This window comes from Coregonus clupeaformis, chromosome 23, assembly GCF_020615455.1.
Source record: "Coregonus clupeaformis isolate EN_2021a chromosome 23, ASM2061545v1, whole genome shotgun sequence".
In the NCBI taxonomy this organism is placed as follows: domain Eukaryota; kingdom Metazoa; phylum Chordata; class Actinopteri; order Salmoniformes; family Salmonidae; genus Coregonus; species Coregonus clupeaformis.
The window spans coordinates 40609926-40633450 of record NC_059214.1 but is presented as its reverse complement, the minus strand read 5'-3'; the positions used below and the strand labels follow the sequence as shown (position 1 = coordinate 40633450).

General features: G+C 42.6%; 1 protein-coding gene across 5 annotated transcripts in view; it reads left to right on the top strand.

Annotated features, from left to right (window-relative positions):
• Positions 1-23525, top strand: part of LOC121536948 (leucine-rich repeat and calponin homology domain-containing protein 1-like) — a 104312-nt gene that overhangs the window by 13948 nt on the left and 66839 nt on the right. For all 5 annotated transcript variants that reach the window (XM_041844623.2, XM_041844621.2, XM_041844622.1 and 2 more), the window contains exon 2: positions 15399-15543. In XM_041844623.2, coding sequence (XP_041700557.1) covers positions 15399-15543 — 145 coding nt within the window. The remainder of the gene's footprint in view (positions 1-15398; positions 15544-23525) is intronic.

Here is a 23525-nt window from a genome sequence, read left to right as displayed (position 1 = left end):
AACAGCAGTACAGGGACTTTTAGTTCTCTACTCAGCCATGTGAGTTGGGTCCCATGGGACTGCCCTGTTGGGTCTACTCATACACATGGTGCATACTGTAAACAATAGGTGTATTAGTCAAAGAAACTGTGTGTGTAAACAAATATTATCAGCCACGCAGAAGTTTGTGTGTGTGTGTGTGTGTGTGTGTGTGTGTGTGTGTGTGTGTGTGTGTGTGTGTGTGTGTGTGTGTGTGTGTGTGTGTGTGTGTGTGTGTGTGTGTGTGTGTGTGTGTGTGTGTGTGTGTGTGTGTGTGTGTGTGTGTGTGTGTGTGTGTGTGTGTGTGTGTGTGTGTGTGTGTGTGTGTGCGTCTTTCTATAAACTAGGATACCAGTGAGGATTTCCTACGCTGGATAGCTTGTTACAGCTGTTGATAAGTCATTGATAATAATCTGCAAAAAAATGTCATGTCATTACATTAAGATAAGGGGATCATAGCTATATTCAATACAATTCATGAGCTGATTTAAAACCTATGTTAACCCTTAATCATGGTTGGTGTCTCGACGGATTTGTCCAAAATCGTGTGACATAAAATATTAGTTTTCTGTCCTTGCATTTATGGCATTGTAAGTTATCGTTATATCGTATATTAAGCATTAATCAGTTAAACTTAAACCCTGTAAGAATACTGGATCTAGCTGTTGGACAGTTGTTTTGTATAGAGATCTCAGAAATGCAGTGTAACTACGTAACATTTCATGTCTCCCAAATAATAAATGTGATTGCAAAATCGAATGCTTCTAACCGAAAGAGTCACCTTACCTTGATACTTCACCTGAATCGATACTGTCATTAACGTGGTTCTTCAATAATTATGCATAATACTTGTTGGATGCGTATTTGGTGTCCAGCTGATTAATTACACCGTGATAGTTTCACACATCATCTGATCCAGGAACAAATTTTCTGAATGACAGTCAAGTGACGAACAGCTGTTGTGATGGGCTGTTGTTGCATCGCATGCGCTAAGTGCTGGAAAAAAGGTGTTCGCAAGGAATGTCCAGAATATTTTGGTGTCTCATTCGTTACGCCGGTGAAGACTTGTGCCTTGATCCACGTTGGATCTAATATCCCTAGAGAACTGATGTTGATCATCTGTTGTCTGATTGATTTACAGCAGGGTCTCGTTAGATTCTAACAGAAAAAGCATAAAGGTAATGTGTTCATGTTTTCAGATGTTTTTGTGCCTCCAATTGGACACTGAGTCTACTGTGTGCAATTGTGTAGGATAGACTATCTTGCGCAACACCCAACGCTATTCCTAGTAATGATTCTGGATATAGTGACAACAAATTACACAGCCTAGTGGGCTTATTCACAATATGATCTGGTAATGAAATAACATGACAAATACATTTTGTTTACCATGTTACAGCTGCAATTTTAAACAATATAAGGGGCTTGAAGTAGCCTACTTGAATTTGGAGCTCAGAAATTCACTTTAAAAATCAGACATTTCCTCAATTTGGTGCTTGAAAAGTCCTTGTAATTATTGTAGCCAATTTATCAGTTCTCCTGCTCCCATATAATTATACATGATTTCATTTTTGATCCATTTTTGTGAGAGATGTGGCCACTTTCGTTTATTTCCTGCTGCTTCAATTGAAGAGTGTTGCGCTACTCTATTGCGGTAAAACCACATGCGGTTATTACGAGGACGACAACATCTAATGTTGGCTTCAACTTGGCTTTCCATACAAATCCTTCCATTAAAAAGGAACCTGGTTTTTGGTAACTTTCTCATGATAAAAACAGCGATGGTGAGATTCATGCTACCACTATTCATGGCTTTATTATGTGTGCCTGCGTCGGCCATATAGGCTACAGAAAAATCACCATGCAGCCAATCTATTTAGTCAGGCCATGTCCACATTATTCTCACATATTTTAGAATGGAGTAATAATTTGAATATCAATGCATCCAAAATATCAAAATGACACTTTTTGCATGATTTTCTGGGGGAGGGAGGGGGGGTTATATATTAGTCCCTATATGTACAATTTTATAAATTATACAATTGTATAACATTGATGTCCTTGAAAATTACAAATAAATGCTTGAAAAAGTCCCTGAAAGTCCTTGAATTGGACTTGCCAATGTCTGTATGAACCCTGCTTAACAGGGGAAAGTCCTATGTTGTATAGGTGGAGTTATGGGTCAATTTGCATATATTCACATTTATTCCTCTTAAGTACACATGTTGAACTGCATGAAAATCCTTTATTTTTGTTTCAAACCATTTTGAAATGTTTATCCCAATGTCACACAATTGGCCCCATTATTTCTAGAAAGACCCATGTGCTCCTGATTCTGCAGATTCCTCAGTGAGTCCAGTGAGGGCCATAGTGTGCCCACGGTTGAGATGATGTTAGCCTTTGAGCTGATCTCAATGACCGGCCTGTTCCTCTACCAGACTGGAGTGGGACTCACATTAACATGCCCCGACGTGTGTGTGTGTGTGTGTGTGTGTGTGTGTGTGTGTGTGTGTGTGTGTGTGTGTGTGTGTGTGTGTGTGTGTGTGTGTGTGTGTGTGTGTGTGTGTGTGTGTGTGTGTGTGTGTGTGTGTGTGTGTGTGTGTGTGTGTGTGTGTGTGTGTGTGTGTGTGTGTGTGTGGTGGGAAGAAAGAGAGGAGAGAGAGAGAAACAGTGTGTGTAAGTGAGTAGGCCCTCCAGCAGAGGGAATTGAGATCAGCAGTGATTTAGAGTGCTGTGGAATCTGTTAGGCTTGATATAGATCCTAACTCCCTTAAGATGATTATTGGTGCCAGATGTTCTCTTGCTGAATATCATCTGCTTGACAATGATACTTCTACACAGCAACAGGGAAACAATGAATTAGCAGAATAACCACTAGAAATCATTAGATTACAGTCATGGCAGAAGGAATGTGTTTTTTGAGCTGTTTAATTGGAGCGTCCTTCCTTCCCCCTGACAAGCAGAGTTCAGTGTTGACACTGATGGATGGACACGTCCTGTGTCTTCCTGTTTGAGTCACACAATCTATCTGGTGATTGGTCTGTGAGGTCAGACTCATGTCAGTGGGGGAGAGTTGATGTGGATACAGGGGGGTTGTGTGTGTGTGAGTGAGTGTCAGCAGGTTTTCTCTCATGCTCATTTTCTTAAATTTCACTGTGGTTTTGATTCCGTTTCAAGTGTTCATTTGGAGGGTTTCCTTGGAAGCTGGCCTCAGGATGGGAAAACCCGGGAGGTCTGACCAACAGGACACATTGTAGGAGGAGGCCCATGTCGGGGTAGGGTGTTGGACCCACACAGTCATATGAAGGGTGAGGGAGATAAAGACCAAGCGAAAGAGGGGGAGAACGAGTGAAGAGGGAGAGGGAGCTAGCGAGGGCCTAGGTCACACCATTTCTTGTTTATGTCTTTCGTTCCTGTCTGTAATGAACCATGCCTCTGAGGGATGTCCTGAGTGCATACTGGAGCTGATAATGAACACGTACCGCTCTGGATATACAGCCAAGTCAGAGAGTAGGAGGAAGGCCCTGTCCTATCCGTAACTTCTCAGAACTCCTCTGGAACTCTTCTTAACACACTCTCGCATCAGTCCTTGATAAGGGGTATTCCTGAGAATGTTTATCAGGAACCAGGAATCATAAACATTGCTGGCCTCAGCCATTTCTTCTACCATGACAACCAGCTCAATGCTACCTTTGTTTACCATCGAGCTATGATCTAACCTGTGCCGCCACTAGTCCAGACAAGTGGACTGGCACCACATGAATGGCGGAACAGAACAGAAACTCACTTTCTCTGCGCCTGAAGACACTGGAGCCAGCTGACAGGCCTATTTAAGGCATCTAGGCTCTAGATGTTGTTTGATGTGTCTGTGGCGGCCATTTTGTCTCAGTGTCGGTAACAGAAAGTGGTGGAACTGATGTGGGGGGAAGTATATGCCATAAACTGTTTACATTTTCCGTGGAGTAGGGGGACCGTGACTCAGTCCTAAGCCTTCTAAGATAGTGTAAACAGGTTTTGAGACCTTCTGGAGAAGTTTGGAGCGATACAGTTACATATCAGGATATACTTTTTGACAATATCGCAATATTATTTTTGCGCTAGTTGGCTTTACCTGCACCAAAACTATATTTCCTTCATAGCTTGTTCTCTATCTTTTTAAATAAGGAGCCAATTTTGTTTTCAACAATTTCCATGACTGATCAAAACTTGTTTTCTCATGGTTCCCTCTTGTCCCTCTGCAGCACACATATGGTGAGAAATATGTTTGGAACATCGAATCGCAAATCGCAATGGATATCGTATCAGAACCTAAGTATTGTGATAATATTGTATCATGAGATCCCTGGCAATTCACAGCCCTAAGATATTGTGTGTAAATGGTTGAGGCTTGTCACACTGTGTTGGAAGGTAGGCCCTCAGGCTGCAGTCATAATGTTAGTAGATTGTAGTAGTGTTGAGGAGTTGGAGAATATTTGATGTACTGTAGGTGGAATGCTATGTTTATGATTTAAGGTTGGTTGACACAAGTAGAGTGTGTGTGCTCCCCTTTCATACTGTCTGTCATATTGTATATTCCACAGAGGTTATGTGCAGGAGAAACTGTTATACAGAGCTGCAATTTTGTCTGAAAAACACGTAATTCAGGTTCCCCCCTGTGACGAGTCACCTAATACATGGTTGTTTCCAAATTATTGTTGGGCGGGTCGTTGTACGTCTGGGGCGGGGGTGTAAACAAGGTCTTAATGACAGGGTCTCACACTATACAGTGAGAGAATTCCCTTGTGTCTAACCCTTTATCAGAAACACACACACACACCCCAGTCCTGTGCCCCAGTAGTAGTAGCAGTTGCAGCTGTGTCAATATGTTGTGTGCCAGGGATTAGAATGATAAGCCATGCCATCTGGGCTACCTTGATATCTATTGCAGTGGTGCTTGTGCATGCGTGTACGTTTGTGTGTGCGCCACTGTATCTATCCAACAAAGAGCCGGACTCTATTGAGCAACGTTAGTGTCTGTATCTGTTGGCTGTCAGTTGAACCGTTCAGCCCATGGCGTCTGGATAAAGGGAAGAGATATGTCAAGAGCTCATATAAAGAGAGAAAGTAAGACTAGCTGCTAAAGAGTGAATGAAAAGGGGGGAAAGATAAGGAACTTGTAACAAGAATGTTCTTGTCCATAACATAGCTATCACTAAGTGTATCTGAGCTGTAGGGCAATTCCACGGTAACAGATTTGCGCTGAGACATTTTAAAATGTATGCCAAACAAAAACCATTGATTTCAAAGTTTAACAAACCATACAACTCTATGCACAAGGACTACTTTTAACAATTTACACTAAACATTTTACAAAACACATTTACTGGAAGAACTGTGCAGATGCAAAGTTTGGTAACAGAATTTAGGTAAAATCTCCCTCCGTTTTTTGTGTCCACGTTTTCCAAAACGAAATATCTCCTCTGAATTAAGATTTAACAATGTCTGCAGAAAGAATGGGTCGTCAGCTATGACGTGACGCATTGAACATCTATTTTTGTTATTGAACTACAGTAAGTGAAGAGGATTTACACCTGGTAAAGGAATTTCATCATGGGTCCCTGATCTGTACTACACAGAAATGCATAATTATGGATATGAATGTCATTTTCTCCATGGTGATGCATCCTAAATAGGTACACAAAGGTATAAATATACAATATCGTCCTTTGCAAATGTGCGTATTATTCTACACACTGGCTATTATTTTAATGAGCTCTGCCCCCAAACAAGACCAAATTTGGTTGGTCTGGACTAAATCTGAACCAATCATAGACAATGTAAAAATGTAATCTATGTTTCACAAGTTTGGACAGCACAGCACCATAGAGTACAGCACAGTAGAGTACATTATACTGCCCTAGAAAGGCAAATTGCAGAAATTCCATTACCAGTTTTTGGTTACGGAATTTCAAGTTTTAATCACTTAATTCATAAACAAAATTGATATCAGAAAAAACACTGATTAATTGATAGGTCTACCTTTACTTGTTACTTCTGTCAATTAATTATACTTCCTCCTCATGAGGGAGAGAAATTTGAAAATATCTTAAAGATACAGTGAGGAAAAAAAGTATTTAGTCAGCCACCAATTGTGCAAGTTCTCCCACTTAAAAAGATGAGAGAGGCCTGTAATTTTCATCATAGGTACACGTCAACTATGACAGACAAATAGAGAAAAAAATTCAAGAAAATCACATTGTAGGATTTTTTATGAATTTATTTGCAAATTATGGTGGAAAATAAGTATTTGGTCACCTACAAACAAGCAAGATTTCTGGCTCTCACAGACCTGTAACTTCTTATTTAAGAGGCTCCTCTGTCCTCCACTCGTTACCTGTATTAATGGCACCTGTTTGAACTTGTTATCAGTATAAAAGACACCTGTCCACAACCTCAAACAGTCACACAACAAACTCCACTATGGCCAAGACCAAAGAGCTGTCAAAGGACACCAGAAACAAAATTGTAGACCTGCACCAGGCTGGGAAGACTGAATCTGCAATAGGTAAGCAGCTTGGTTTGAAGAAATCAACTGTGGGAGCAATTATTAGGAAGACATACAAGACCACTGATAATCTCCCTCGATCTGGGGCTCCACGCAAGATCTCACACCGTGGGGTCAAAATGATCACAAGAACGGTGAGCAACAATCCCAGAACCACACGGGGGGACCTAGTGAATGACCTGCAGAGAGCTGGGACCAAAGTAACAAAGCCTACCATCAGTAACACACTACGCCGCCAGGGACTCAAATCCTGCAGTGCCAGATGTGTCCCCCTGCTTAAGCCAGTACATGTCCAGGCCCGTCTGAATAATAATAATAATATGCCATTTAGCAGACGCTTTTATCCAAAGCGACTTACAGTCGTGCGTGCATACATTTTTGTGTATGGGTGGTCCCGGGGATCGAACCCACTACCTTGGCGTTACAAGCGCCGTGCTCTACCAGCTGAGCTACAGAGGACCACATTTTTTTGAAGTCTGAAGTTTGCTAGAGTGCATTTGGATGATCCAGAAGAGGATTGGGAGAATGTCATATGGTCAGATGAAACCAAAATAGAACTTTTTGGTAAAAACTCAACTCGTCGTGTTTGGAGGACAAAGAATGCTGAGTTGCATCCAAAGAACACCATACCTACTGTGAAGCATGGGGGTGGAAACATCATGCTTTGGGGCTGTTTTTCTGCAAAGGGACCAGGACGACTGATCCATGTAAAGGAAAGAATGAATGGGGCCATGTATCGTGAGATTTTGAGTGAAAACCTCCTTCCATCAGCAAGGGCATTGAAGATGAAACGTGGCTGGGTCTTTCAGCATGACAATGATCCCAAACACACCGCCCGGGCAACGAAGGAGTGGCTTCGTAAGAAGCATTTCAAGGTCCTGGAGTGGCCTAGCCAGTCTCCAGGTCTCAACCCCATAGAAAATCTTTGGAGGGAGTTGAAAGTCCGTGTTGCCCAGCAACAGCCCCAAAACATCACTGCTCTAGAGGAGATCTGCATGGAGGAATGGGCCAAAATACCAGAAACAGTGTGTGAAAACTTTGAAGACTTACAGAAAACGTTTGACCTGTGTCATTGCCAACAAAGGGTATATAACAAAGTATTGAGAAACTTTTGTTATTAACCAAATACTTATTTTCCACTATAATTTGCAAATAAATTCATTAAAAATCCTACAATGTGATTTTCTGGAGAAAAAAAATCTCATTCTGTCTGTCATAGTTGACGTGTACCTATGATGAAAATTACAGGCCTCTCTCATCTTTTTAAGTGGGAGAACTTGCACAATTGGTGGCTGACTAAATACTTTTTTCCCCCACTGTATGTGGGTTTTTGGTAATGGAATTTCAATGCACAAGGCAATGTTTCTTAAGCCTACAGAAGGCAGAAAAAATTTCTCAAACAAAATATGTGTTGATATTAGTTGGCATGGATCTTCAACATTATTATTTTTTTCGAATTCCTTTTTAAGACTTTTTCTGGTAGATGTTATCTAAGACCCATTTTCCATCTGTTTGACCAGAAATCAAAGCCTTTGCTTATTTATTTATTTTTGGATGGATAATGGTAGAAAATGTATATATGCCTTAATAAAAAAATTATAAAAAAAGAGACTCAGCTTTCATTTGACACCCAATTTGACATGCTCCTATGAACTTCACATGTTGATGCTCTTGGGTCCTTTTTACATGGAAGTGACCTGTATTCAATGCTCTGCTCTTCAGTGTTGATTGCTATTGAAAACATGACATGAGCTAGGCCTACACACACACCCTAGTTCTCATATTTGTTTTAAAAAAAAAATGGTTTGAGTTTGCTAAGCTTATTTGGGTAAGGAGGACATAGTTCCTGCTTTGGTGGGATGGGAGCTGTGTGTGCGTGTGAGTTTAACCTCCTTTCCAGTAAATCTCATTCTAAGTGTGACACTGGATGGTCTGAAGAGGTTAGGGATAGAATTGGCTCTCATAACACCTTTAACATTGTGCAGCCTTAAGAGGAGGAGGTATGTTTGTGCATGTGCGTGCGTCTCTAGTCACATGAGTGTGAGTCAGAGAGGTAGTTTTTTTCCTCACGCTTTATAAGCATTACAAACATTGGTGCGTAACACAGTTATTCTGGTGTTCTTGGTGTGGCTGTTGATGGCTATGTTAAACGGTTGTGGATGTGACTTAAAATTATTTTATGAATTATTTTATAATTCCACGGGTATTCACAATGCAGCCGTGCTGCAGCCAGAAACGGTTTGGGTCTCACAGTGTGTCCCTTTCAGATGGTTAAGCATTGCTGCTTGTGTTCCCTTCTCATTTGACTTCTCAAAGTATTGCCATACAGGACTTCGCTGCTGTCGCTTGCCTTTCTCTGACATTTTTCCAGCTGTTAACGACGATGATGTAGTGGTGGAGAGTTGACAAAATAATTGATTCCTCGACTGCACGTCGACTCCCATTTCTGAGTGTCAAGATTCAATTCCCCTAGGAATCGACTCCTAAGATTAAGTATTTTTGGAACAGAGGAGACTGATTAGTTACCATACTTCTGAGAACACTTCCATCTTTCATAGCGAGGGACGGGGAGAGAGAGGGGAGGGGCACAGTATAGGCAGGTCAGCCACCAGCCAGACCAAGTCAGAACCGTGTACTAGGTCTATCTATCGGCAATCAAAAGCTGTATCTCTCAATGAAATGCTGGATCTCGCAATTTCTTGACTTGCAACTTTAGCAAAGCATGGCCTATCCTCAATGAATAGGCTAGGATATTCTACACGCAACAGACCGAAGACAACACATACTCCCATCATTAATGAAGAGAGAGCCATCGCATGGGAGGGAGAGAGAGGAGGGGGCAGGCCGTGCGCATATGTCTTGGTAATCTTTATCTCGCCATGTCTTGTCTTGTATGCCTCGCAAATTCACCAAAGTATCCTAAAGTTTGCCTCATCCTCTCTGGTTTTATTTAAATTATCCAGGCCTTTATCTTCTAGTTAGGCTATAACATGGAAAATAATATGTTTTGTGATGACTGCATTGTGATTTCTAAAGGGAAATTTAAAAAAGTTCAACTTCATATTCATCATCTCCAGCACCTGCCCAACATCCACATACTGTATGTGAAAATGGCACATTTCTATGCTTTGTGGAAAAAGTAAAAAAAGATTGAGGAAGAGAAGTGTTTCCAAGACATCATCAGTGTGCATCGTGATTTTAACCAATTATGAGTAGGCATTGCCTACTAATTGGTTGATGTCACTTGAAACACTTATCTTCCTCGTTATCTTTTTACTACAAAACATAGAAATGCGCTATTTTCACATGCTGATGATGTTGGGGTGGTACTGGAGATGATGAATATTTAGTTTAACATTTTAGAAATGTCCCTTTAAATTTGTGGGGAAAAAACAAACACAAACGTTTTTCTTAACGTTAAGGATTCCAATTTCGTGTGTGGTTCCCAGCACTATAGGGTCATGTAAAGGGCATTGCGGTAGGATACTGACACATCTCACCCTTGGGCCTTGAGAATTCGCAGTGTGTGTGTGTGAAGGGGAATGTTGTTTTTTGGCTTTTGGTTTGGCAGTGGCATATGGTACTCCTACATATACACACACACAAATCATAGTGTGTCAGGTCGAGAGGGTGCTACAGGCTTTATCTGTGTGTGTGTATGGGTCACCAGTGTCAGACTAGGAGACCTCCTTGAGGCTCAGTCAGTGATTCACCCTTCCACCTGTCCGTCTCATCTGTGCTCCTCTCCTCCTATTCCCCCCATTACATTCCCCCTCCAACCATAAGCTGTGCTTGCTCTCACTCACTCACTCACTCTCTCTCAAACACACACACACACAGATGTGTTCCATGCCTAGGAGTGCTGGATAACAGTACACACACATGCTCACCCTCTCTCGATCTGTCTCTTCTTTCTTTCTTTCTCTTCACATAAAGGAGGAGGGGAAATTATGTAAATCAACATATGGTCCTGAGTGCTCGCCGTAGGGAGACGTTAGCCCCTCAGTAAAAGAGGTCTGGTCTCTGATAACTCATAGTTCTAATAACACTGTTTACTGCCTACACACACACACACTGCTTCCTCTCCATCACATACTTTGTATTATACATTTTATAGAGTTGCATAGTTATAGGCCTCTGAGCCTAACTGGGATACTTGTCTGCCTGGGTTTATGGAGGCTACATGTATATGTGTCTGTCTGCCCATGTGATTGTACATTGCACTGGTGTTAAAGGAAAAATCCACCAAAACCCATGAATTCCTTTAATTTACAGTGTTAAATAACAGTAATATGTGAGAACAATATTTTTTGTGAACAAATGTTTAATTTTGGTGTTATAAGGTTGGTAGCAACATGGAAAATCGTTGTGGAAATCTGTTGCAGCTCCAAGTCGATTACAAAATCCATAATGCAATGCTCGTTCTATGGGCTGGCTAACTAGCTAGCTAGAAAACGTAGCTACACACAATAATACCAAAGACAATATTAGCATGTAACGTAGCTAGTTAGCTGTAAAATCGCCTAAACAAACTGAATTATCAATATAGGAGTCTACAATCTCACAATGTTGAACCTGCAGATCGATGTGCCTCATAGAGTGGAGTCTAACATTCGCAATGGAAATGGAAAGGGGGATACCTAGTCAGTTGTAGAACTGAATGCATTCAACTGAAATGTGTCTTCCGCATTTAACCCAACCCCTCTGAATCAGAGCGGTGCGGGGGGCTGCCTTAATCGACATCCACGTCAGATATATATATACTTTTGAGGAGATGGGAAACGTTGCCCATGCTACGTCGATTGGCCACACATTGCATTCTGGGCGATTCTAGGACAAGGAGCACTTTCCTTCAAGGAGTGAATAGGAGTCTATTGGGCGCTTGACTGCACGTCGACTCCCATTTCTGAGTGTCAAGATTCAATTCCCCTAGGAATCGACTCCTAAGATTAAGTATTTTTGGAACAGAGGAGACTGATTAGTTACCATACTTCTGAGAACACTTCCATCTTTCATAGCGAGGGACGGGGAGAGAGAGGGGAGGGGCACAGTATAGGCAGGTCAGCCACCAGCCAGACCAAGTCAGAACCTTGTACTAGGTCTATCTATCGGCAATCAAAAGCTGTATCTCTCAATGAAATGCTGGATCTCGCAATTTCTTGACTTGCAACTTTAGCAAAGCATGGCCTATCCTCAATAAATAGGCTAGGATATTCTACACGCAACAGACCGAAGACAACACATACTCCCATCATTAATGAAGAGAGAGCCATCGCATGGGAGGGAGAGAGAGGAGGGGGCAGGCCGTGCGCATATGTCTTGGTAATCTGTGTCTCGTCTTGTCTTGTATGACACAATTTGCATCATTTGGGCTCTGTACGCCACCACAATGGATTTGAAAGGAAACAATCAAGATATGCTTTAATTTAACACTTTCATCATTCATTGAAAGATTTTGTCAAAATTATTGTATGAACCGTGTAGGAATTACAACCATTTTTATACATAGCCCCCCAATTTTAGGGTCTCAAAAGTAATTGGACAAACTAACATAATCATAAATTAAATTGTGAGTTTTAATAATTGGTTGCAAATCCTTTGCAGTCAATGACTGCCTGAAGTCTGGAACCCATAGACATCACCAGATGCTGGGTTTCTTCCCTGGTGATGCTCTGCCAGGCCTTTACTGCAGCTGTCTTCAGTTCCTGCTTGTTCATGGGGCGTTTTGCCTTCAGCAAGTGAAATGCATGCTCAATTGGATTCAGGTCAGGTGATTGACTTGGCCATTGCAGAACATTCCACTTCTTTGTCTTAAAAAGGTATTGGGTTGCTTTCGCAGTATGCTTTGGGTCATTGTCCATCTGCACTGTGAAGCGCTGTCCAGTGAGTTTTGAAGCATTTGGCTGAATCTGAGCAGATAATATAGCCCTAAACACTTCAGAATTCATCCTGCTGCTTTTGTCAGCAGTCACATCACCAATAAATACAAGGGAACCTGTTCCATTGGCAGCCATACATGCCCACGCCATAACACTACCTCCACCATGCTTCACAGATAAGGTGGTATGCTTCGGATCATGAGCAGTTCCTTCCCTTCTCAATACTCTTCTCTTCCTATCATTCTGGTGCATAAGATGTTGTTCCAGAACTGTACAGGCTTTTTTAGATGTTTATGGCAAACTCTAATCTGGTCTTCCTGTTTTTGAGGCTTACCAATGGTTTACATCTTGTGGTAAACCCTCTGTATTTACTCTGGTGAAGTCTTCTCTTGATTGTTGACTTTGACACAGATACGCCTACCTCCTGGAGGGTGTTCTTGATCTGGCCAACTGTTGTGAAGGGGTTTTTCTTCACCAGGGAAATAATTATTCTGTCATCCACCACAGTTGTTTTCTGTGGTCTTCCGGGCCTTTTGGTGTTCCTGAGTTCACCAGTGCGTTCTTTCTTTTTAAGAATGTACCAAATAGTTGATTTGGCCACACCTAATGTTTTTACTATCTCTCTGATGGGTTTGTTTAGATTTTTCAGCCTAATGATGGCTTGCTTCACTGGAAGTGACAGCTCTTTGGACTTCATATTGAGGGTTAACAGCAACAGATTCCAAATGCAAATGCCACACTTGAAATCAACTCTAGACCTTTTATCTGCTTACTTGTAAATGAACTAATGAGGGAATAACACACACCAGGCCATGGAACAGCTGAGCAGCCAATTGTCCAATTACTTTTGGTCCCTTAAAAAGGAGGGGACCACATATAAAAGTGCTGTAATTCCTACACCGTTCACCCAATTTGGATGTAAATATTCTAAAATTAAAGCTGAAAGTCTGCACTTTATCATGGCGCTACATAATACCGGACGGATTTCTGCCTACTTGAACACCAATAACTCAGATACACATGAAAACATGAAATGACCCAGGGAATCGATAGAACATCACTCCGAGATGCACAAAAACAATACAACATAAAAAATGGGTGAACCTTTCCTTTAAGGTTGAATCTGTCCCATGGGGATTGTTGTTCCCTTCACTTCCTGTACTGGGTCTGGGGGAGTTCCATTCCCAGCATGCTGTGCATTGACTGATGGCCCTCTGTGTGTGTGTTTCAGTGTGTGTGTGTGTGTATGCTTGTATGAATACGTTTCTCAGGTGTGTGTGTGTCTGTGCATACGTTTGTAGGTATGACTCTAAACTAACTAGGCCCCTAGGTGTGTCTGTTTTTAGTCTATATGCTGAGTGAGTGTTTGCGAGTTGATGGCTAACTCTGTTGGGAGAGAAAGGGAATGCGAGGGAGAGCTTGGAAAGCGATGTAGAGGGAGGAGGGATTGTTAGTTCTCCACTTCTGAGGGAGATGTGGTTCAGCTGCTGTACAGTGGAAATATGAGGCACTTAGAGGGCTGTAAAAGAGAGGGAGAGTGAGGGAGGGAAATAGAGAGAGAGAGAGCGAGGAGGAGGGGGGGGGGGTTAAGAGAGCTGTAAACCTTTTTGCTTTCTGGATCAACACTTCAGTCTGGCTAGGGGAATGGACACAGCTTTAGAAGAGTAGCACAGAGAGAAGATGAATGTGTGTTTTTGTGTGTGTGTGTGTCTGACAGAAGCAGGACACTACTCGTAATAGTAGAGCTCTTCATCCTCCAGACAGTCTGAGTTGTCATGGAAGCTATCTGAACTAGCCTAATCTGAACAGAGGGCATTGCAGCGAAGTGCAGGATATGATGGTCTTATCTTTGTCACGGTCACATGGTTGTCTCCTTGCATGGAATGTCACGCATGCACACATTTATGCAGGTGTGTTCATGTGTGTCATTAAATATATTTACATCAATGCTCCTGTGTCTATGGTTTGTGGGGGTTGGTTACCATGGGGATGCTCTAATTTACAAGGGCGGTGGAGCGTGTTAGGGTATGTGTTTGAGTGTGTATCTGTGTGTGTGTGTGGGTGGGGGGATTGACCCTACCCTACCCTAGGCCATGTCGTCATCAATGTCACATCACATGACAGTTGTATTGCCCACACTGCCCGCCATGCAAACACATAGACACACACATACGCACGTCCCCACCCCCTAATATGTGTCTCAGTTTGAGCCTTCATCTGTCTGTCATGCCATACCCAGCCATGTTCGGATAACATCCATGGCTTCATGTTGTTGTAGTGTAACAGGAGCTGTCTCTCGTTAGATGTGTAGGATAGTAGCATAGTAGGATGTGGTCGTAGTGATGTGATGCAATGCTACATGACACTGTGACACCATTCACTGTGGGTGATTGGTCTTTCTAAATACACACATAGTACGCATGCACACACACACAGTGTGATGTTATTTTCAGGCCTTAGTCATTATTTCCAGTCAGCGCTACTAGTGCTAGCAGGCCTTTGAGTCACACTGAAGCTGTTTTGCTAGAGCGGAAGATCAACAATGAGTAGCCTTTTGTATCTGAGTGTTTTTAACAGAACTTCCTTCCCCTGTGGTGTCCATAATGTAACACAGGCTTCCATATTGACTGAGTGCGTTAGGTCATCCCAGTTGAATTCACTAAATCACCATGGAACAGTAGGCAGGGGTGGAGTGGAGCTAATCTGAACACTGAACACAGTGGCTAATTGTTATTATTGCCTCAGCTGATATCAGTGTTGTTATTTGCTGCTGGTAGCCAGTACAGTACAGGAATTCTTGTGTTAGCCTGTAGCCTTTGGATGGCTTTGCTGAGCTGGGTTGTATGGAGGGGAGGTCCTGGGCTGGGGAGAGAGACACCTAGTGGCACTAGTATATAACTACAGGTGATATTTGTCTCTTCCTATTCTATTTTTTTCTCTCTCTCTCTCTCTCATAGACCTGTCGAGGAATCGTTTGGCGGAGGTCCCCTTGGAGGTGTGTCACCTGGTTGCCTTGGAAACTCTGAACCTCTATCACAACTGTATCAAGACCATTCCTGACACCATCATCAGCCTACAGTCACTCACCTCCTTAAACCTCAGGTAAAACTTGGACCTACAGTTAACAGGTGACTGTTGAGTGAGTGAGAAACACATTAGTTTTCAATGATAGAAATGCCTCCATTTTCTTTCCAGGAGTTGCTGAATATCAGTGGTTGATCGTTAAAGTTGTGTTTGCACAGTTATCCTTATAAAGGTGGCAGTATTGGTTCAGTATAGCGTTAAATATATTAGATGTCATTTGATATTTGATAAGCAGCAGAGAAGGTTAGCAGTTAGCAGTACCTTCTTTGGACCAGGGCTTGTTTAGACTCAGGTGTTTGATCCCAACTGTTCCCCAGGACTGACACGCTTGTTAGGCTTCACGCATCACAGACACCTCTCAATGGGCTGCTGGCACCGCTTCCAACCTCATCGCAGGACCACAGGGCAACAGCACATCCTGTCTCTGTGTTTGTGCAATACGCTCAGATCGCATAATGGAATGATGCATGACACTACCTGTTTCATTTTATCTCTCTCCAGTCTCCACTCCCGCTTTATCTAGCTATTGAGAGAGGGGGAGAGAGGGGGGAGAGAGGGGGGAGAGAGGGGGGGGAGAGAGAGAGAGAGAGATCATCATATCAGTGCTAGCCTGGTTCTTTACTGCCTGCTGTACGCATCATCAACCTGAGACAGACTCGGTACTCTCTGTCCTTCACGTCTCTTCCTCCCTGCTCAGACCACAGTGCAACTGAGGGAAATTCATTAGTCATATCTCTGACAGAGACACACAGAAGAGCAAACTCTCTCGCGCGCACACACACATACACGCATGCATGCATGTCATGTTGCGGCCATATCGTTTAAGTTGAGTTAATAAGTTGAATTAGTTATCGAAATGCTACATCTGAAGGGGGAGGATGTAATAGGAAATGTAGTTTATCTTCTCATCACTGAGCCTCGGTGGAGGGTAGCTGATGTAGGTTAACGTGAGTGTGTGAGTGAGTGAGTCCGTGGCGTGTGTGTGTCTGAGTATAATGTGATGTGAGCACCACAGTGACAGCACCAGGGGATGTGTTTTACACCACTAGACAGGAATGTTATCAGACGCCATGGAGACACTGGCAGATCATCTCGTTTGAATTTGTGGCTTTTCATATTGCCGTCAAAACAGGAAATAGACAATGTTCTCCATGTCTGCACCAGGAACACATGAAAAGGACAGCTTTAGTTTTAGGATCGTTCTGTTCCTGTATCATGGTGGAAAGAGAATAAAGACTCTTTGTTGTCTAGATAGAACTTTGGCAGTTGTGGAAAAAAACGTCTTATTTTGAAGTTAATGGGATGGAGGCTGTTTGGAGCTGTCAGCTGTTGTTTTCATGTTGTGTCATTGAGTTTGCTGATTTGTTTTTGCTGCTTTTGTTCTGTTAGCTTTTATTTAGGCAGGCAGCTTTTACTGTGGCTGTTGGCATGCTCGCTTGTTGCTCTATTGTGTTAGCTTGTGCTGTTGTGCTAGCTGCAGTGTAGTGGTTTTCAGATCAACATACACCAGCCACTTGAAATATAATAGCCATAAAACATATCACATGACTCTTCATGAGGGGTTGTAAAAAGCAATGCTTGATAGGAGTGTTCACAGAACAATAATATCTAACATACCAGACAACACATTGTTTCGGGGAGGGAGGGAGTCAGGAGCCAAGGTCATGAATGCCTTTTCCCTCCTATTGGCCTGTATTGGCCTGTGTATCTGGAGTGGGGAAGCTGAAAGGTCGTTTCCATAGCAGAGAGAAAGGCCTGCCCTCCCTGGTATATGGAAAGATTAAACACAGAGAAAGACGATAAGGAAATAGAAAAGAAGGGGAGAGAGAGAGAGGGTCAATAAGGAGAGTGAGAGAGACGCACAAGTAGTTATCTCCATCCTGCTACCACGAAAAGACTTTCACCCTGCCACCATACAGGCGGGTGAATGCAAGCATTTCGTGAGACTGTGCCTCAAAACCTAATGTCTACCTGGCCAACCACTCCGCCCTGGACTTGAACAGCCTTTACGACCAGGTCCACCTCTACAAGGCAGCAATCCCAACTTTTGACAGGACCCTGAAGGACGTCACCCTCAACCGTAGCTCGAGCACCTCACACAGGAGCAACGGACACCCCGTCTAGACCAGCGAGACACCTGCAAGACCCCTTCTGAAGGACCTGCACCGAGAGAACCCACGCCAAGAGGACCTACACCCAGACCACAGCATCACCAGCCACACCCCACCATCACCAGCCACACCCCAACCAGCTAAGACCACCCCAAGCAAACCCTGGCTACACCCTATATAGGCCCCCCCATATCAGACCTATGCCCCTTCTGCCCACCCCATGCCCCTGCGGCAAGGACCTCAACATGACAGCAGGACATATGCCCAGGCCGTGAGCAGAGCAACAGGCCCAACCCCCACTATTACACCCGCCCAAGCACCATCCTGCGACCTAAGAGGTATGTATCAGATGCTCAACATGCTCTGCTCACACCTACTGTGATGGTCCGGCCCTAAACCACACAAAAACACACTAGACACTATGGAACACAAAGCCTATACTATCTCATCCTGGAATATACAAGGTCTGAGGTCATCTGCCTTTGGCCTAAAGAGCAGGAACCCAGACTTCATCAAATACATTGGAAATACAGACATATCCTACAAGAAACATGGCATAAAGGAGACGGACCCACTGGTTGCTCTCTAGGTTACAGAGAGCTGGTAGTCACATCCACCAAACTACCAGGTGTGAAACAGGGAAGAGACTCCGGGGCATGCTAATTTGGTATAGAACAGACTTAACCCACTGTATTAAATTAGTCAAAACAGGAACATTTTACATCTGGCTAGAAATTAATAAGGAAATCATCTCAACAGAGAAAAATGTCCTTGTGTGCTACCTATAGTGGGGAGAACAAGTATTTGATACACTGCCGATTTTGCAGGTTTTCCTACTTACAAAGCATGTAGAGGTCTCTATTTTTATCATAGGTACACTTCAACTGTGAGAGACGGAATCTAAAACAAAAATCCAGAAAATCACATGATATGATTTTTAATTTTGCATTTTATTGCATGACATAAGTATTTGATACATCAGAAAAGCAGAACATAATATTTGGTACAGAAACCTTTGTTTGAAATTACAGAGATCATACGTTTCCTGTAGGTCTTGACCAGGTTTGCACACACTGTAGCAGGAATTTTGGCCCACTCCTCCATACAGACCTTCTCCAGATCCTTCAGGTTTCGGGGCTGTCGCTGGGCAATACGGACTTTCAGCTCCCTCCAAAGATTTTCTATTGGGTTCAGGTCTGGAGACTGGCTAGGCCACTCCAGAACCTTGAGATGCTTCTTACGGAGCCACTCCTTAGTTGCCCTGGCTGTGTGTTTCGGGTCGTTGTCATGCTGGAAGACCCAGCCACGACCCATCTTCAATGCTCTTACTGAGGGAAGGAGGTTGTTGGTCAAGATCTCGCGATACATGGCCCCATCCATCCTCCCCTCAATACGGTGCAGTCGTCCTGTCCCCTTTGCAGAAAAGCATCCCCAAAGAATGATGTTTCCACCTCCATGCTTCACGGTTGGGATGGTGTTCTTGGGGTTGTACTCATCCTTCTTCTTCCTCCAAACACGGCGAGTGGAGTTTAGACCAAAAAGCTCTATTTTTGTCTCATCAGACCACATGACCTTCTCCCATTCCTCCTCTGGATCATCCAGATGGTCATTGGCAAACTTCAGACGGGCCTGGACATGGCTGGCTTGAGCAGGGGGACCTTGCGTGCGCTGCAGGATTTTAATCCCTGACGGCGTAGTACAGGTCTACAATCCCTGATGTCCTTACACAGCTCTCTGGTCTTGGCCATTGTGGAGAGGTTGGAGTCTGTTTGATTGAGTGTGTGGACAGGTGTCTTTTATACAGGTAACGAGTTCAAACAGGTGCAGTTAATACAGGTAATGAGTGGAGAACAGGAGGGCTTCTTAAAGAAAAACTAACAGGTCTGTGAGAGCCGGAATTCTTACTGGTTGGTAGGTGATCAAATACTTATGTCATGCAATAAAATGCAAATTAATTACTTAAAAATCATACAATGTGATTTTCTGGATTTTTGTTTTAGATTCCGTCTCTCACAGTTGAAGTGTACCTATGATAAGAATTACAGACCTCTACATGCTTTGTAAGTAGGAAAACCTGCTAAATCGGCAGTGTATCAAATACTTGTTCTCCCCACTGTATATCCCCCCAATAGAATCCCCATACTTTAACAATGACAGCTTCTCCATCCTAGAGGGGGAGATCAACCATTTCCAGGCCCAGGGACATGTACTGGTCTGTGGCGACCTAAATGCCAGAACTGGACACATATAGCTCATGTCTTGGCAGTAGTACTATGGACTACTTTATCACTGAACTCAACCCAGAGTCTCTTAGAGCGTTCACAGTCAGTCCACTGACACCCCTATCAGATCACAGCAAAATCACACTCTGCTTTAACAGAGCTATGCTCAATCATGAGGCATCAAAACCAAAGGAACTGAATAATATTAAGAAATGCTATAGATGGAAGGAAAGTAGTGTGGAAATCTACCCAAAAATATATTAGGCAATAATAAATGCAATCCCTTCAAGACAATTTCCTGGACAAAATGTTTCACTGTAATAGTGAAGGTGTAAACTTGGCAGTAGAAAACCTAAACAGTATATTTGACCTCTCAGCTTCCCTATCAAATAGAAAATTTCAAGCAGACAACGTAAGAAAATTAACAACAATGGCAAATGGTTTGATGAAGAATGCAAAAACCTAAGAAAGAAATTGAGAAACCTATCCAACCAAAAACATAGAGACCCAGAAAACCTGAGCCTACGCCTTCACTATGGTGAATCACTAAAACAATACAGAAATACACAACAGAAAAAGAAGGAACAGAACGTCAGAAATCAGCTCAATGTAATTGAAGAATCCATAGAATCTAACAGCTTCTGGGAAAATTGGAAAACTCTAAACCAACAACAACATGAACAGTTATCTATCCAAAACGGAGATGTATGGATAAACCACTTATCCAATCTTTTTCGCCCTATAACAATGAACAAACAGCAAAAACATATACAGTGGTGTGAAAAAGTGTTTGCCCCCTTCCTGATTTGTTATTTGTTTGCATGTTTGTCACACTTAAATGTTTCAGATCATCAAACACATTTAAATATTAGTCAAAGATAACACAAGTAAACACAAAATGCAGTTTTGAAATGAAGGTTGTTATTATTAAGAAAAAAAACAAAATCCAAACCTACATGGCCCTGTGTGAAAAAGTGTTTGCCGCCCCTGTTATAACACAACTCAACTGTGGTTTATCACACCCGAGTTCAATTCCTCTAGCCACACCCAGGCCTGATTACTGCCACACCTGTTCTCAATCAAGGAATCACTTAAATATGACCTGCCTGACAAAGTGAAGTAGACCAAAAGATCCTCAAAAGCTAGACATCTTCCCGAGATCCAAAGAAATTCATGAACAAATGACAAAGAAAGTAATTGAGATCCATCAGTCTGGAAAAGGTTATAAAGCCATTTCTAAAGCTTTGGGACTCCAGCGAACCACAGTGAGAGCCATTATCCACAAATGACGAAAACATGGAGCAGTGGTGAACCTTCCCAGGAGTGGCCGGCCGACCAAAATTACCCCAAGCGTGCAGCGATGACTCATCCAAGAGGTCACAAAAGACCCCACAACAACATCCAAAGAGCTGCAGGCCTCACTTGCCTCAGTTAAGTTCAGTGTTCATGACTCCGCCATAGGAAAGAGACTGGGCAAAAATGGCCTGCATGGCAGAGTTCCAAGACGAAAACCACTGCTGAGCAAAAATAACATTAAGGCTCGTCTCATTTTTGCCAGAAAACATCTTGATGATCCCCAAGACCTTTGGGAAAATAATCTGTGGACTGACGAGACAAAAGTTGAACTTTTTGGAAGGTGTGTGTCCCATTACATCTGGTGTAATAGTAACACCGCATTTCAGAAAAAGAACATCATACCAACAGTAAAATATGGTGGTGGTAGTGTGATGGTCTGGGCCTGTTTTGCTGCTTCAGGACCTGGAAGACTTGCTGTGATAAATGGAACCATGAATTCTGCTGTCTACCAAAAAATCCTGAAGGAAAATGTCCGGCCATCTGTTCATAACCTCAAGCTGAAGCGAACTTGGGTTCTGCAGCAGGACAATGATCCAAAACACACCAGCAAGTCCACCTCTGAATGGCTGAAGAAAAACAAAATGAAGACTTTGGAGTGGCCTAGTCAAAGTCCTGACCTGAATCCTATTGAGATGATGTGGCATGACCTTAAAAAGGCAGTTCATGCTCAAACCCTCCAATGTGGCTGAATTACAACAATTCTGCAAAGATGAGTGGGCCAAAATTTGCTGTAAAAGACTCATTGCAAGTTATCGCAAACGCTTGATTGCAGTTGTTGCTGCTAAGGGTGGCCCAACCAGTTATTAGGTTGTAGGGGGCAATCACTTTTTCACACAGGGCCATGTGGGTTTGGATTTTGTTTTCCCTTAATAATAACAACCTTCATTTCAAAACTGCATTTTGTGTTTACTTGTGTTATCTTTGACTAATATTTAAATTTGTTTGATGATCTGAAACATTTAAGTGTGACAAACATGCAAACAAATAAGAAATCAGGAAGGGGGCAAACACTTTTTCACACCACTGTACATGATCAAATACAATCTTAGAATCAACTATTAAAGACTACCAGAACCCACTGGATTCTCCAATTACATTGAAAGAACTACAGGACAAAATACAAACCCTCCAACACAAAAAGGCCTGTGGGGTTGATGGTATCCTAAATAAATTGATAAAATATACAGACCACAAATTCCAATTGGCTATACTTAAACTCTTTAACAGCTCTGGCATATTCCCCAATATTTGGAACCAAGGACTGATCACCCCAATCCACAAAAGTGGAGACAAATTTGACCTCAATAACTACTGTGGGATATGCGTCAACAGCAACCTTGGGAAAATCCTCTGCATTATCATGAACAGCAGACTCATATGATTCCTCAGCATAAACAATGTACTGAGCAAATGTCAAATTGGCTTTTTACCAAATTACCGTACAACAGAACACATATTCACCCTGCACACCCTAATTGACAAACAAACAAACCAAAACAAAGGCAAAGTCTTCTCATGCTTTGTTGAATTGGCAAAAAACACACATTTCTTTCCACAGGGCCGGGGGGTGAGACAGGGATGCAGTTTAAGCCCCACCCTCTTCAACATATACAGCTCTGGAAAAAAATTAAGAGACCACTGCAAAATTATCAGTTTCTCTGGTTTTACTATATATAGGTATGTGTTTGGGTAAAAATAACATTTCTCCCAAATTCCAAATAAAAATAATGTCATTTTAGAGCATTTATTTGCAGAAAATGACAACTGGTCAAAATAACAAAAAAGATGCAGTGTTGTCAGACCTCGAATAATGCAAATAAAATAAGTTAATGTTCATTTTTAAACAACACAATAGCAATGTTTTAACTTAGGAAGAGTTCAGAAATCAATATTTGGTGGAATAACCCTGGTTTTCAATCACAGCTTTCATGCGTCTTGGCATGCTCTCCACCAGTCTTTCACATTGATGTTGGGTGACTTTATGCCACTCCTGGCGCAAAAATTCAAGCAGCTCGGCTTTGTTTTATGGCTTGTGACCATCCATCTTCCTCTTGATCACATTCCAGAAGTTTTCAATGGGGTTCAGGTCTGGAGATTGGGCTGGCCATGACAGGTTCTTGATCTGGTGGTCCTCCATCCACACCTTGATTGACCTGGCTGTGTGTCATGGCACATTGTCCTGCTAGAAAAACCAATCGTCAGAGCAAAAGGAAGCAAGTTTTCTTCCAGGACAACCTTGTACGTGGCTTGATTCATGTGTCCTTCTGCCCGATTCCAGCCTTGCTGAAGCACCCCCAGATCGTCACCGATC